Source organism: Canis lupus, chromosome 33, assembly GCF_003254725.2.
Source record: "Canis lupus dingo isolate Sandy chromosome 33, ASM325472v2, whole genome shotgun sequence".
NCBI lineage: Eukaryota > Metazoa > Chordata > Mammalia > Carnivora > Canidae > Canis > Canis lupus.
Window position 1 is genome coordinate 28,644,146 of NC_064275.1, and position 17,908 is coordinate 28,662,053.

Here is a 17,908-nt window from a genome sequence, read left to right on the forward strand (position 1 = left end):
CTAATCAAAACAATATGGTACTGGCAAAAAAACAGATACATACATAGACCAATGGAACAGAAGCCCAGAAATAAACACACACTAATATGGTCAATCTGCAATAAAGGAGGCAAGAATATACAATGGAAAAAAAGACAGTCTTTTCCACAAATGGTGCTGGAAAAACTACATAGCTACATGCAAAAGAATGAAACTGGACTACTTTCTTTCACTATCCACAAAAATAAACTCAAAATGGATTAAAGACATAAACAGGAGACCTAAATCCATAAAACTCCTAGAAGAAAACATAGGCAGTAACATCTTTGACATCAGTCAAAGGAAATATTTTTTTCTAGCTATGTCTCCTCAGGTAAGAGGTAAAAAAAAAAAACTAAAATAAACAATTGGGACCACACCAAAATAAAAAGCTTTTGCACAGTGAAGAAAATAATCAACAAAATGAAAACTCAACCTACTGAGAGAAAATATTTTCAAATGATATATCTGATAAAGGGTTAATATCCAAAACATATGAAGAAGCTATGCAATCCAACAGCAAAAACCCACAAATAATCCAATTAAAAATAAGCAGAAGACTTGAATAAACATTTTTTCCAAAGACACAGATGGACAACAGACACATGAAAAGATTCTCAACATCACTCATCATCAGGGAAATTTAATCAAAAGCACAATGAGCTATCATTTCACATCTGTCAAAACGGCTAAAACCAAAATGACAAGAAGTAACAAGTGTTGGTGAGGATGTGGAAAAAAAGGAATCCTGCACTGTTGGTGGGAATGCAACTGGTGCAACCACTATGGAACACAGTAGGAAGGTTCCTCAAAAAATTAAAAATAGTATTACCATATGATCCAGGGATTCCACTACTAGGTATTTACCCAAAGAAAACAAAAACACCAATTCAGAAAAATATATATGCACCTCTATGTATATTGCAGCATTATGTATAATAGCCAAGATACGGAAGCAACCCAAGTGTCCCTCCATAGACGAATGGATAAAGAAGATGTGAGCTAGATATATATAAATATAAATACAAACCTAGCTCACACAATGGAATATTACCCAACCATAAAAAAGAATGAAAACTTGCTACCTGCAACAACATGGATGAACCTGGAGAGTATAATGGTAAGTGAAATAAGTCAGACAGAGGGAAACAAATACTATATGATTTCACTAATATGCGGAATTTAGAAACAAAACAAAACACAAAAGAGACAGACAAAAAGAAAACCCAGACTCAAATGCAGAGAACAAACTGATAGTTGCCAAAAGAAGGTGGGGGTGGTGGGAAATGGGTGAAATATGTGAAGGGGATTAAGAGTATACCTATCAGATTAGCACTGAAAAATGTAAAGAATTATTGAATCATTACACTGTATACCTGAAACTAATAATAATACTGTATGTTAAGCTTACTTGAATAAAAAAATTAAGTAATTAATTATAACATTACATAAAAAAATAAATAAAAACTAAACTTAAACATTTCAGACCCAGAAATTTTCAAGAATTATAGTTCTCAGGCAAAAAGCTAATTAAAGCTAATCATTATTTTAAAAGTTTATATAATGCTTACCTGAAAACTCGTCCATAATTCCCATGCACTTTATATACACCATACAGTCGATCTGCTACTCGCTGGAATAAATTTTTAAAAGAAATTACTATTTGGTCAAAGTTATATACAGATTACTCTTTTAAAAAATCATCATTAAAAAAAATGCTTAGTACAATAAACTTGGAAAATATGAAAAACTTAAATTTCCCAAAGTCTCATCATGGGGGGAAAAATACCTACTGCGGTCATCGTATTTATGTAATTGCTTTCATTCACACACACAAACACACATACACATATAAATACATACACATATATATAAAAATAAAGAACATATATATATAAACATGTTTTAATTATTGTTTTAGAATTTCCTATATGAAAAGTGATAATATTTTTTATCTAGCAGATCAATATTATTTTTAATAACTATTACATTAAATAGCTGCATAAAAATCCACCTGGCAGTGTAAAAAATATATAAGCACTCCCTGTTGGATATTTAGCTATCCCTAATTTTTTTAGTATTATAATGTCATAATAAATATCTGAGAGTAAAGTTTTTTCTAAATTTCACATTGTTTCCTTATGATAAAGTCCTCAAAGTGAATTTACCAGGGGTAAAAATAAACATTTTCAATTTTATTGATATTTTTATACATAAATGCTGAATACATACAACATACTTCTATGCTACTTTATCAAGATAACTCCTAACCAACACATTAGATATTTTAATAAAATTAGAATTATAATTTAGATCAAGATGAAATATACTTCCTAGCTATTCACACAAATTTTACAAAAGACAAACACCACATACTCTCTTGCAAAGTGCTGTGGACATGAACTGAAGACCAAAAGGTAACCCCACATAAAACCCTAAACAGTAAAAAAAATTCCTACTATGCAAAATAAATTCTTGGTACAGTTTCTAAATGTAAACCCTGAGGAGAAATTACATCCCTGATTCCTTACTCAAATGTGAATAATCTGAGGAATTAAGCATTAACCATACAACAAATCCTACCACTTTCAATACCGTAACTTAAAGTGAATGAACCAGCATTATAAATACTTGGAACAGGTATAAGAGGAACATAAAATGTTTTCCATCCCTCCTTGGTTTGCTCTACAGGAACATATACCTACTAGACCAGAGAGCAGCACACTACAGGACTTCAGCTTGTTTCTATAAAGCATTATAAGAACATTCATATCAGCATTCTTGCTGATATGGCTGCTTTCATAGCAGAGCTAAATAGATTTAACAGGAATCATATGGCCCAAAAAGCTGAAAATATTTACTATCTGGCCTTCAGTAAAAGTCCTCCCATCCCTGCACTAGACTAGGGACAAAGCTCATAGTCTTCATTCTGCTCGAAACACTCCAGAGTTGTCCCCAGAGCTCTCAACTGATTTCGCTAGGATGTTATTTCCCAATTATTTTTTGAGTCCTATACAATGTCAAAGGTTGTTTCTTTTAAAGTTGTTTGCCAAGTAAGTCTGGGAAACACTGAGATAACAAAATTTAATACTTTTCTTTTCTGGAGGACTTTTTAGACTTTAACACCATATATGAATCGTGACTATTCAGAGAGAGATGGTTAGCACTAGAAAACATCATATAGGACTGGCATTCCACAGAATAGAAAATAGAAAATGCCATTCTACACCACTAACTTTTCTAGTTCTTTGTACTTTGAAGATCAAACCTCTTCTTGAAAGTTGAGCATTTTATCATCCACTAAGATATTAAGTATGGAAGAGAGGGAGAGCACTTATTAATAATAACCACCTAAGAACAGAAACTACAAGCAACTTAAGTACAAAATGCAGATCCAAAACAAATGGTCAAGACAAAGTTTGTAAATCCCAAGGATTTAACAGTTTATTCCTTTAAAGTATATCTATCACTCCTGGCACCTGGTAAAAGAGGAGCTTCTACCATAGTAACTAAAACTCTGAAAAATAATTTGGCCCACAGAGCATGCCCAAAAAAGGCAAAAGTCTTCCTACACCGAAAAGGTGAGCTACCTACCCAAGAACTAGACAACAGACACTCAGCAGTGGTTATGAGACCAGCAATATTTCTGGTATCAACTATTCAAGGAAACAAATGCATCTAACCAACTAAAACATGAAATGACTTGTACCTAGATCATTAGGCAGTGGGAAGGAAGATGAAACAAAGAAAAAAGTATAACCAAAAATTATCATTTCTAGAGAAAAGGAAAAGCAAAAATGGCAGAGAAATAAAACAGGAATGATTAAAACCTAAAACCAAATTAATTCATTAGTCATCGGTAATCAAGAATACTGGTATCAGGGTAAAAGTGCTGTACTCAATGGTTTAGTCCAGACTGCTACTCAATTTCATTTCTGTTGACAAGTCTTTCTTTTTGAAAACTGATCATCTGACAACTGACAGGGAAAAAGTGACACCTAGCAAATTCTATGACAGCAGAAGAAATATGACAGATTCATCCCATCATTCTACCCAACTCAGAATCATTTGGAACTGTAGGAATGCCTTTTCTATCCTCACTGAACTAGTAGCTGATTAAATATTAAAAAGGACAGTTTCTGGACATTCTATTAGATGATTCTGAAAATCTAGACATGCATAGCTTTTTCTTTCTTTTGAACTATTCTCCTAAGGATAGCTCAAGCTATCTTTAATGTCAAAGTTTCTGAAGCCTGTTCTCATAAAGTTTAGGATGGGGTGCCTGGTTGGCTCAGTCGATTCTTGGTCTCGGGGTTGTAAGTTTCAGCCCCAAGCTGGGTGTAGAGATTACTTAAAAATAAAATCTTAATAAAAAGACAAATAAAATCTTTACTCCTATTTTTTTTTCTTTTTTTTTAAATAAAATCTTGAGTGCCTGGATGGTTCAACTGGCTACGCATCTGCCTTGGGCTCAGATCATGATCCTGGGGATCATGGGACTGAGCCCTGAGCAGGACTCCCTCCCTGCTCAATGGGGAGTCTGTTTCTCCCTCTGCCCCTCCTGCCCCGCTTGTGCACTCACACACGTACACTCTCAGCTCCCTCTCTCAAATAAATTAATTAATTAAATCTTTAAATAGATAAATAGAATCTTAAGCAAAAAACAAGCCAACAGGGATCCCTGGGTGCCGCAGCGGTTTAGCGCCTGCCTTTGGCCCAGGGCGCGATCCTGGAGACCCCAGATCGAATCCCACGTCAGGCTCCCAGTGCATAGAGCCTGCTTCTCCCTCTGCCTATGTCTCTGCCTCTCTCTCTCTCTCTCTCTCTCTCTATGTGACTATCATAAATAAATAAAATTAAAAAAAAAAAATTTAAAAAAAAAAAAAACAAGCCAACAAAAGGCTTGGGCTAAATATCTATACACAGAATTCTCTTACTTGGGTATTACAAACTCGTTGATGACAAGGTTGTTTTCTTCAAAGGTTCTTTTCGCATATAAATTACCCACCAGTTCTCCCTGGTTGGTTATAAATTCAAGAAACAATTTATCTTAACTATAGAGAATAAACTGATGGTGTTGGGGGGGTATGGGGGGGTGAAACAGGTGATGGGGATTAAGTAATGCATTTATCCTGATGAACACTGGGTTATGTTTGGAATTGATGAATCAATATACTGTACGCCTGAAACTAATATAACATTGTATGTGTTAACTAGGGGCACTGGGTGGCTCAGTGGTTGAGCATCTGCCTTTGGCTCAGGTCAATCCTGGGGTCCTGGGATCCAGTCCCACTTTGGGCTCCCTGCATGGGGCCTGCTTCTCCCTCTGCCTGTCTCTCTGCCTCTCTCTCTGTCTCTCATGAATAAATAAATACAATCTTTAAACTAAACTAAACAAAAACACTGTATGTTAACTAGAAGAAGCAATTTAACTGTTTTTTCAGATTTTTTTTTAAAGATTTTATTTATTTATTCATGAGAATACACAGAGAGGAGAGAGAGAGAGGCAGAGACACAGGCAGAGGGAGAAGCAGGCTCCATGCAGGGAGCCTGACGTGGGACTCGATCCCGGTTCTCCAGGATCACACCCTGAGCTGTAGGCGGCACTAAACAAAACCGCTGAGCCGCCGGGGCTGCCCTATTTTTTTCCGATTTTTTAAACACAAAAATGTCAGCATATATATTCATTTGTTCACTCATTCAATGAATTATATAGTGAGTGTCTACTAAGAGTTGGGCATTATTCCAGGGATTTAGCAGTGAGAAAACAAAGCTGCTCTTGTGGAGCTCACATATACTAGTAGGGGAGATAATGAACAAGTTAATACAGAACACAACATCAGATAGTGTTGCTATAAAGACAACAGCAGTGACAGACTATGACAGAGGAATGCAGAAAATGATAGAAAATTGCATCATATTTTATATAAGACACCCAGGAAAGATTTCTCTGAGGGAGGCATTTTAGGTGAGAAATGAATGACAAAAGAGAATAGGCTAAGACAGGTTCTTGAAGGTGAGGCATGTAGGAAAAGTGATACGGGCATGAGGAAGAGCAAATAAAAGTCCTAGGGCAGAAACAAGTTTGATATGGTTAAACTTTGCCATAATCTTCAAATGTGATTAAATATTAATCACATTTAAAAATATACTTTTAACAGAAAACAAGACATAATCACCATGGTTATCTTGCCTTGTAACACTTTTCTCAATTGTTCTATGAAAGCAATCATGTATACCTTCCTTCGAGCTAAATGATCTGTAACACAGTCTCACAGTAATGACAATCATGTCTCCTCTGGGTCTCACTTAAATTTACTACCTATACTTCACAGATTTTGTGAGTGTTTAACTGTTACACTCTGTTCAATTCACCACTCATCTCGGAGATTTCTAATAAATCTGATTCTAGCAAGTTTGCTGCTTTGTCCTTTAGTTTTCTTCTGGGTTGGAAAAGCTGTTTAAGAACCTCTCAATAGGGATCCCTGGGTGGCGCAGCGGTTTGGCGCCTGTCTTTGGCCTAGGGCGCGATCCTGGGGACCCGGGATCGATTCCCACGTCGGGCTCCCGGTGCATGGAGCCTGCTTCTCCCTCTGCCTCTCCTTCTCTCTCTGTGACTATCATAAATAAATGAAAATTTAAAAAAAAAAAAAAAAAAGAACCTCTCAATAAAAAAAATAAAAAAAAAAAAGAACCTCTCAATAGCTGAAGTTAGTCATGTGAGTGCAAATACTACACCTCTCCCTACTCCAACTACCAGAACTGTTAACCTTCCTGCTAAACAAGGTTTTCTACAGTGTTCTCTGCCCTTCCCTTTGGATGAAGGCCTTTAAAAAGAACACAGCCAGGGATCCCTGGGTGGCGCAGCGGTTTGGCGCCTGCCTTTGGCCCAGGGCGCGATCCTGGAGACCCGGGATTGAATCCCACGTCGGGCTGCCGGTGCATGGAGCCTGCTTCTCCCTCTGCCTATGTCTCTGCCTCTCTCTCTCTCTCTCTGTGACTATCATAAATAAATAAAAATTAAAAAAAAAAAAAAAAAAAAAAGAACACAGCTTTCACAATCAGCCAGACCTCTAATTTTAAATCGATTCTCCAAGGTTTCTAGCATAAAAGACAAAGCTGAATGAATTATTCTTCCAGTCTTCTGGGGGTATCTCTGCCCTCCTCTCCCAACTTTTGACAACAACTGTTGTCTAATTACCTTATCAATCCAGTTTCCCAATATCCCACTCTTGATTCTAGCCTACTAATTCTCACAGGTACCTTTTCTTTTATTAGAAAGTATCTCATAATTTATTTAGGGAGTCTAACAGTATTCTGATGGTTAAACAGGAGACTGAGCCAATAAAGATACACAAAAGGATTTTTCCCCTTATTTTTTTTATACTTTCTATTATAGAAATCTTCAAAAAAACAAAAACAAAAACTGGAACACAGTAGAACATACTTCCATTTCCAACACGTACCTTCAACAATTATTAATTATATGGCCAATCTAGTTTCATCTAAAACCGCCCACTTTCCACTCCTCACCAGTAGACACTCTCATTAAAGCAAATCCCAGATAATATATTTCAAGAGGATTCCAGTCAGTGTAAGTTGTGATCCTATTCCTGGTATGCTGGTGTCTTTCAGTCTTTAGTACAAGCAAGGTCTAAGGGTTCCAGGTCTACCACAGCCAAACCATATGACTAGTCCAGTGATCAGGCCTTGATTTCTAATTTTTGTCATGGCAAACCATTACCCTAAATAAGTTTATTTAGGAAAAATTAAGAGCACAGACACAGGATAGCCTAACACATATAAACTATTTCACAAACCTTTAAAAAAAAAAAGAAACCTTTAAAGTAAAAGGATATCATTACATGTAGATCTAATCTCCCATACTTACTTAATTATATTCCAATACTGAAATGGTAGGCCTTTGACAAGACAACAGAGAAAACAATAGGCTAAAAACTTTCAAGTTGTGTATACCAGAAAACACTCCACATTTTTTTTTTAAATGCAGTTTGGATGAACACCACACCAAATCAGAATGCAATAATCAGCTATTCATGATAAATGCCATCCATTATTTAAAAACACGATTAGGTGAGAAGCACTTCCTTATAAATGTGCATCAAAAAACTCCTGGGGACCACTTACAGCTCTGACTCGAAGAAGATGTGAGATGACAGACTGTAGTTCATCACTGTAGTGTTTTAGTTCTGTAAATCTCCTAAAAGAGGGAAAAAATAAAACATTATTTTTTCTCATGAAAACAATCAAAAACCGAAAAACAAAACAGTAGTACCTGACAATAATGAAACTGATTCTACTGAATCATACGCTGGCCTTAGTACACTCCAATAAAAATTCAAAAAACTTTAAAATAAAACAATCATACTGTCTTTTGATATTTGTCAAGATAAGAAAAGATGTCCTACTTCATAACTTTTACTGTGGAACTGAGCGATAAAACTTGTTTTATGAAAAATTACTTGAAAATATTTATGGTGCTAAACTCATGGTCTCTAAGCTCAATCAATCTGCATGCAGAGGTGAAACCGCTCCCTGTCACTCTCCAACCAAGCTTCACATATTAAACGCGGCCATTAGTAAGATCTCCTGCCAATAAATACATCTACACCTGGTGTTCCTTCTTTGCCCGAGGACCCTCCTTCTCATCAATACTCTAGATTCTACCCAACTCTCTCCCATATTCCTAACTTCCTTTCTCTGTGCAAGCTCCTTCTCGTTAGCGTATCAATTAACTCTCCTATATTAAAATTCATACACACATTCCCCTGACAACACCACCCACCTGTTAACACCTTCTCACACTCAGCCCTCCCACAGGTACAATTTGGCAAGGCATTCTCTCAACCAACAACCACCTCCCATTCACAGTGTAACCCAGGGCAATTTAGATCTGCCTCCAGCATCAGAGTGGAGAAATCCTCCTGACAAACTCACTACCTAGTCTCATGTTGCTAAAATCCAACGATATCCTTTAGTCCTCAGTCTTTCTTGGTCCTTTCAGCAATGTAACAACTGATCTCACCCTCCTCAAAAATGTGTTCCCTTGACATCAGTTTTATTTTCTCAAGATTTTCCTTTTACTCTCTGGATATGCCTGGTCTCTTCTGCAGTACTCATTTCCTTCACCCACCTACTATACCTCCAACTTTAGTGTGCAAAGAACCCCTGAAGTGTTTGTTAGAAACACTACAGAGGGCCTCTCAGCAAGAGCAGGGTGTGAACAAGCAAAACTGTACACAGAAGCCCTAGTGGAACTCAGGAAGCCGAAGGTTTAACAAGCTCAACCTGCAGGATTCAAGATGCTACTGATCCTCAGATTACACTTTGGAAAACACCCTCAAAGTGATAGCGGCACTCCTTAGGGTCCAATCCTGGGTCCTCAGCCATCTTAATAATCAATCTTTCAATCTGTACACTCTTATGTATTCATAAAGCTTCACAATTATAGCATACATGCTACTGAATTCCAAATTTCTACCTTCCGCCCAAATATCTCTCCTAAACACCAGATCTACAAAGCCAACTGACTAGCACACGTTTCTACTGGCTTACATACCCAAAGCTCAACTTATCTTCCCCTATCCCTCCCAAATCTCTCTTCCCCTATGTTCTCCAGCACTCTAAAGAATGAAACCTGGATGCTACCTGTATTTTCTGGCCCTCTCTTTTGCCCCATTCATTCTACTAATCACTCAGTCTACCTCCTAAATATTGCCAAATATTGTCTAAATATTGCCACATAAAAGTAGAAGACTCGGGGTCCATCTCCAAACTGCTCTTTAACTGTCTAGTTTGAAGAAACATATTTAAGTTCTTTTTTTTTTTCAGTAATCTCTACACTGAACGTGGGGCTCAAACTCACAACCACAAGATCAAATGTCGCATGCTCGTCCAACTAAGCCAGCGAAGAAGCCAGTTTGAAGAAACATGAAGCTAGTTATCATTTTGGTAAAATGATACTCAAAAAATCTTTCTAGTTTTCTACATTTTAAGAAAGGACAGAATAAAAGTATTTTAGTGCTACAAAATATTTTAGTAATGGTATGAATAATATATACTGGGCCAACTAGACCCAGTATAAAAAATATATATATAACATATAACATAGCTGGAACAGAGATTCTGTAAATGAAGAATCTGTTTTAACAACGAATGATACAGGGGTGCCTGGCTGGCTCAGTTGGGAGGAGCATGTGACTCTTGACCTTGGGGTCATGAGATCAAGCCCCATGTTGGGTGTAGAGATTACTTAAAAATATGTAAATTGTTTTTAAAAACCCAATGAATGATATAGACAATCCCCTTAACTACAATTTATGGCACACAAATTCCATTGCTAATTATACATTAATTATACACTTAATAAGAACAGGAGCAAAAAACTGCCTTGGTTATATTATTGGTCATATCAACTTTAAAATTTTATATATAATATGGATATTAAAGAAAATTTTACAATCCAAGAACCTGGTTTTGACCAGAGAAGAAAAACAACATTCAATTGATAATATATTTTTCAATTTAATTGACAAAATATTAATTTAAAAAGTTTCCTCTACATGCTTGTTCCTCTAATGAATGTACATCCACCAAAGTCATAAAGCTAGCTTACTAGGTTTTTCAAAGCTTTATTTGGAGTGTGACTTAAAATTGTAGTTCTTTACCTAGAGAACATCTCTTATATACCATGCATGTTATTATAACCCTTAGAGTGGAACCTTAAATGCCTATTATTAAGTGAAAAAAGCCAATCTGAGAAGGCTACCTAGTGTATATGACATTCTAGGAAAGGCAAAACTATGTAGATCACCAGTTGCCAGGGGGTGGGAGAGAAGGATAAATACACAGATCACAGAGGATTTTTAGAACAGTGAAAATAGCTTGGGGTTTTTGTTTGTTTGTTTGTTTTAAGTAGGCTCCCTGCTCAATGTGGGGTTTGAACTCATGACCCAGAGATTAAGGGGCACATTCTCTAGGGAGTGTGCCTGCCAGGCGCCCCAGGACACTGAAAATACTTTGCATGATACTATAATGATGAATACATGTCATTATAAATTTGTCAAAACCCATAAAATATACAACACTAAGAGTGAACCCTAATGTAATGTCTTTAAGTAATAACAGTGTGGTCAATATAGGTTCATCAATTGTAACAAATGCACCATTCTGGCAGGGGACGCTAATAGTGGGGGTGACTGTGCTTGTGTGGGGGCAGAGGGTATATATGGGACCTCTGTGCTATTCACTCAATTTTTTTTGTAGAACTAAAACTCTAAAAAAGTCTATTAAGGGGCACCTGGGTGGCTCAGTTGGTTAAGTATCTGACTGGCTCAGGTTGTGATCTCAGGGTCCTGGGATCAAGCCCCGCATTAGGCTCCCTGCCCAGCAGGGAGTCTGGCTCTCCTTCTCCCCCCCTCCCTCTGTCCCTATCCCCACTCACGTTCTCACTCACTCTCTCTCTCAAATAAATAAAATCGTTTTAAAAATAAATAGGTCTATTAAAAAAAAAAAAACCTCAATGGTTACCGTCACAATTACCTGATTACCAAAACTTTATTTACTTGTATTTTACATTCAAAATTTATATTAAAAACCAAAGGCATTATGTTATTGTGTTCGGATTTATAAAGTCAGGCATAATATGTAATGCAAACCTGGCCTCTGGTAAGAATTTATACCACACAGAAATTAATGCTGAAGGCTTAACTAAAGATATTCTAACAGCCCTCATGAACTTGGTAGCCAAAAAGGGAAAACCTCATCTGCCTGAGCACTTTTCTAACTGAAAAAATTAGCTGAATCAAAGGCAAGGCTAGTTACAGGTCCATTACTGAAGAGCCTGAATTATCCACATAATTCAGAGAATAAGTAAAACCAAATATTAAGAAATGCCTAGGTTGGGATCCCTGGGTGGCGCAGCGGTTGAGCGCCTGCCTTTGGCCCAGGGCGCGATCCTGGAGACCCGGGATCAAATCCCATGTCGGGCTCCCGGTGCATGGAGCCTGCTTCTCCCTCTGCCTGTGTCTCTGCCTCTCTCTCTCTCTGTCTCTCTCTGTGACTATCATAAATAAAAAAATAAAAAAATAAAAAAAATAAAAAAAAAAAGAAATGCCTAGGTTCCATCCTAAGGAAATTTTTTTCTGAATTCACAGACTTCTTTTATTATAGAAATGGTCTCACAAACACTAAACTGACATTAATGAAGTCAAGTAATTATCATATAAATATACCTCCAGAAATTCTTAGTATGCATTTATCTATCAAGTTTTCCTGGTATACAAAGTAGATTAGTATCAAATACATGCATAATACATAATCTTCCTGAGCTTTGGACATATTTGACAGGTAAAGCCTATTTCATATTTAATTAAAATCATTTCTCTCATTTTTCTATCTTCAACAACATTTTAATAAATCTTTCTAGGAAAAAGCAGTGGTTTAATTTTCTAAAACTTTAGTTACTTCCAATCTTAAACTCAATTAAGTTACCAAATCTCAAAATCAGTTTCAGACTGTAAGAGGATTTCACTAAATGTGAATTACTATTTAAAATAGTTAGCAAATAAAGTGCATACATTCAGAAATGAAAAATTAAATACATTGATAGGCACCATTCAAAACAACATTGTAACTGTTATTAAAACAAAACCTTACTTGTCTGGGTTTTTCACTCTGAATGTTGCATTAAGCGCTTTTAACCTGGAGTCTGCCTGGAAAAAATAATTTGTTTACTTAATACAATTACATTTCAGGGTACAAATCCAAACAATTTTACTTTCCCTTTAGAATTAAGATGCTTAATAAATATAGTTTTCTTCATATCATTTGTGTCAAACACAATAAACATATCTTAAAAACAGCTTATTTTTTTAAAATACTACAAAAACAATATTTTAATAAATTAAACTGAACACATGCCATTCAATAATACCAAAGTAAAACAATTATAAACATCAACACACTAACAGGTGTCTATGTATATATACACATACACATATACATATATATATATAGTTCTGCAGTATCACAAGTCAGAATAGGTCATGTGAAAAGTAGTTTACCTTTCTCTAAATCAAGAAAAGCAATGATAAACTAAATAAAACTACTGCTCTAAAGCAAACGCATTACTGCAGGTAGTTCTCAGATGGAATCCAAACCAAATATACACTGTTTTTTTTTCACTGTCATGATCAGTACTTAAAAAAAATATATGGAAATACCTGTACTAAATACTGTAGACTGAAGTAAACCAAGAGGACTTCAAATTACTTTCTAGTTGAAAGAAAATGTTACAAGACAACATAACTTTTTAACTATCTTTTTTCAACTTTTCAATTATTTTTACTTATTCTAAGTAATTGCTCTCAGAGGAACAGAGGGATCAGCATGAAATAATAATTGCATTTTATAAAATTTGAACTTAATAGATCCAAATCCTATCCTAAGTTCTCACAAACAAAACCAGTGAATTCTGACTGGGCACAGAAACTACAGTGTTCATAAAAGGTGGCTCAATCAGGAATTAATTTTATAATGTAGTCTGAATCTCCCAATCAGCTTGAAAATTTTAGATTATTCCAACTTCCAATCCATAATTACATAAACTCCCAAGTTAATAAAACAAACAAGACAAAACAATCCTAGGACTCCTCAAATTACTTGGCAAAGAAAATAAAAACAAATGCAACAAATAAGTTACTCCACAAACTCAGCCTCTTAGAACTTCAGATCACAAGAAATTCAAAAACCTATCAAGAGTATCTATAGAACTTGGGGCAGCCCAGGTGGCTCAGCGGTTTAGCGCTGCCTTCAGCCCAGGGCCTGATCCTGGAGTCCCAGGATGGAGTCCCACGTCGGGCTCCCTGCATGGAGCCTGCTTCTCCCTCCGCCTGTGTCTCTGCCTCTCTCTGTGTCTCGAATGAATGAATGAATGAATGAATGAATGAATCTTTTTAAAAAAAGCATACCTATAGAAACTTAATTTATCACTTATTTCTTGGGATCCTCTTATTTCTAAAATCAGTATTTCACCAATTCTTAACCTTTCTCAATTCTCAAGGGCAAACAAGCTAGTGCATGTGAAAGTCCTTACATATAAAAATACCCATATATTTAAGGTATATATTACTCCTTCATGTTCTTTTAATTCATTAAAATAACTAAACACCAAGTGTTAAAGACTCTATATTCACATACAAAGGTTACTCTTTAAATGATGATGAAATTACATAAAAACTATGAGTAAAGAAGGATATTTTCATCTGTACCTTTTCTGGAATCTCAAATTCTTAACCGCACCAATTTATTTTTTACTTTTAATATCAACAGTTTACCAATTTAGAAGTCATATAAAATGTTAGACGTGAGCATCCTAACCTTTGCTTACCCAATATTCTGTTAGGTCAGGTCCATCAGAATACTCAACTCACAATGAGGGGGGCACTTGACGGGATGAGCACAGGGTGATATGCTATATGTTGGCAAATTGAACTCCAATTAAAAAAAAAATTAAAAAAAAAAGAATACCCAACTCAGCACGCTCACCATTTCACGAGATTTCACAAACCGGAAAGTTGCCTAAAATGTCCCCAAAGCCAGATCTCAAAAAAAGTACCTGGACTATTCCAAACCTAACAGTTTACCAACCCTCTTTCAGATTCCTCATTAAATACCTAAAGAAAACCCCGGTCCATCATTGTTTCATAGAACCTTCCTTTCACTTCCTTTAAAACAGCACTACACCAGGACACCCGGGTGGCTCAGCAGTTGAGCATCTGCCTCTGGCTCAGGGTATGATCCCAGGGTTCAGGATCAAGTCCCACATCGGGCCCCCTACTTCGCCCTCTGCCTATGTCTCTGCCTCTCTCTGTGTGTCTCTCATGAATATATATATAAATATTATATATATAAAAATGAACACTTATTAATTCTCATGAATATTATATACATATAAATTAAAAAACCAGCACTACCTGAAATAATCTTAGTTGTTTACTTGTCTCTTAGTTGTCCACTAGAACATAAGAGCCATTAAAAAGCACAATGTGAAAAAAAAAAAGCACAATGTGTTGGGGCACCTGGTGGCTCAGCTGGTTAAATGTCTGCCTTCAGTTTAGGTCACGATCTTATTCTCAAGTTCTCCTTTAGTTCCCACTTCCTTTTCCTCTCTGGTTCCTATTCCATATTTCACTTTCCTTGTCCTGGATCTTGTCTCCCCTTGGTTATTTCATTTTCTGATTCTTCTCTTCCCCCAAACTTTGCCTAGTAAACCACCACCCAGCTTGGGCCTCCAACATTACTCTTCCCTGGCTCCCAAGTTGACTCCTCTGCACGTTTCTTACTCCTGCCTCAGCTCAAATGTTATCTCTTCAACCATGTGACCCAATTTACCCAGGACAGTGCTGGTTTATGCCTGTTGTCCTAGACTCATTAATAATACTGCCCCTTTTTGCTCTTAAAAGTGTCCCCATTTGGACAGTAAGTTTTATGGTCACTTATCTCAAAATAATCCCTGGGGAAAAAAATCTCTGCTGTTATACTCTTTAACATAGATGATTTAGAACTATTTTAAAGGATATTATTTAAATGTTAATTTAAGGTCTCCAACTACTAAAATATAAGCTCCATAAGAACATGGGAGTTTACGAAGTTTTTCTGCTCATTCATTACTGTTTCCACAACACCTAGAAAAGCACCTGATACTCTGTAGGCACCCAGCATGTGGAGTCACTACAATGGCTCTCTCAGTGTTTCTGTGTAAAACAGAGATTAGCAGAGATTTTAAATGTCCAGACTGTGGACATCAGCATCTCTACTCCAAACAACAGACAGGGTTCTAGATTCCTCTGAGTCAACCTAAAATCATTTACAGTTTGGGTATATGGATGACACTTTCATGTAAGTAATTTATTGAGTTAATGGGAGTTAAAACAATATAATCTTATACTAAGGTAATTAATTTAAATGTTCATTACTCTAGATAACTCTTTCCTCTTTCACTAAATTGGTTAACATGAATATTTATATAAATATTCAAGACAAAAAAAACACCAATGTAAAGCAGTGATGAAACAGTTGTTGCTCATGTTTATATTAAACAAAGCATTGATAAAAAAGAAACTAGAGGGACGCCTGGGTGGCTCAAGTGGTTGAGTGCCTTTGGCTCAGGTCGTGACCCCGGGTCCTGGGATCGAGTCCCATATCCGGCTCTGCATGGAGAGCCTGCTTCTCCCTCTATGTCTCTGCCTCTCTCTGTGTGTCTCTCATGAATAAATAAATAAAATCTTTAAGAAAAAATAAAAGAAACTAGATTTTTGGGGCACCTAGGTGACTCCGTCAGTTAAGCATGGGACTCTTGGTTTCAGCTCAGGCCATGATCTCAGGATCGTAATACTGAGCCCCACATTGGGCTCTGCACTCAGCAGGGAGTCTGCCTGAGTCTCCCTCTCCCTCTGCCCCATTCCTCCAATCTCTCTCTCTCTCTGAAATAAAATCTTAAAAACAAAAAAGGAAACTAGATTTGTACAATTATCTTGCTGGGTATAATAATTACTCTAAAAAAACTTAAGAAATATCTAGTAGGCCAAAACTATATATTAAATTAAACGTGTGAAAAAAGGAAAATTAAAGTAAGCTGACATTTCAGTTTGAGAATGATAATCCAAAAGCTAGGGCCAAAGTCAATTTTTTTTTTAAGTAGACTCCATGCCCAGCACAAAGCCCAATGCAGGGCCTGAACCCACAACCCTCAGATAAAAACCTGAGCTGAGATCCTGAAACAGACACTTAACTGACTGAGCCACCCAGGTACCTGCCAAGGTCAAATATTCTTATAAAATATAAGTATTTGGCCTAATTCAGAACAATCTCATTTTCACAAAAATAGTTTCCAATATTCCCTTTATTTTTTAAAAAGATTTTACTTATTCATTTGATAGAGAGACAGCATAAGCAGGAAGAGCAGAAGGCAGAGGGAGGAGCAGGGGGCTGGATGCAGGGCTCTATCCCAGAACCCTGGGATCATGACCAGAGCCAAAGGCAGACGCTTAAGTGACCCAGGCATCCCTTAATACTTCCTTTACCAACCATTTTTACATACATTAATTACATAATTTATAAACAAAAAGAGAGGTAATATGGGATGGTAACATGTATGTACATGACTCTCATATACATGTTTGCATGTATGCATGTATTTACATACAAGTGTGAGGTTGTCTAAAAAAGATTCCATTTCACTGATGAAAGAACTTAAGAAACACCCACAACAAAATAAGGAATACCATAGGACTGAAGGATTTCCAAAGTCTCTTCATACATCTTATTTCTACTCTATTTCATTAAAAGTCTGGCTTTTCAAATTATTAATACTGCACGTTAAGTATTACCTTTCAAAGGCTTTATAAAAGTGAAACTGAGATTTCACCATAAGGCAACCCAAATATGAAGTATTTTAACTAAACTCTTAAATATCACCTATAAACAAGATTCAAAGCACTCAGTGAATAGCATAGTCTATATAAATGAAGAAACTCAAGAACTTTCTCAAGGTCACCAAAATCATGGTCAAAAACTGGGTTCAAAAAAAAAAAAAAAACTGGGTTCAAAGACAAACAACTGTTAACTAAACTAATGTCTAAATCGATGACTATTACATAAAGAGAAGTCACCAAAACAACTATGCTTTACTTTTCTCTTTTCCTTAATATTAGCTCCTAACATCTTGGACTAGTGCCTAGAAAATCAAAATATAAACATTTTTTAAAGTTTTGAGTTACTTCAAAACCAAATCTAAATTGAAATTCCAGTATTCTGTGTGTCATTAAGTAATGAATTATAGCCAATTCTAATTTTTTCATACAACCTG

General features: G+C 36.2%; 1 protein-coding gene across 1 annotated transcript in view; it reads right to left on the minus strand.

Annotated features, from left to right (window-relative positions):
- SNX4 (sorting nexin 4) overlaps positions 1-17,908 on the minus strand; it is a 71,070-nt gene that overhangs the window by 29,679 nt on the left and 23,483 nt on the right. Inside the window, exons 6-8 of the mRNA XM_025474668.3 lie at positions 12,697-12,752; positions 8,167-8,239; positions 1,590-1,651 (exon numbers count right to left, since the gene is read on the minus strand). Of these exons, the coding sequence (XP_025330453.1) occupies positions 1,590-1,651; positions 8,167-8,239; positions 12,697-12,752 (191 nt within the window). The remainder of the gene's footprint in view (positions 1-1,589; positions 1,652-8,166; positions 8,240-12,696; positions 12,753-17,908) is intronic.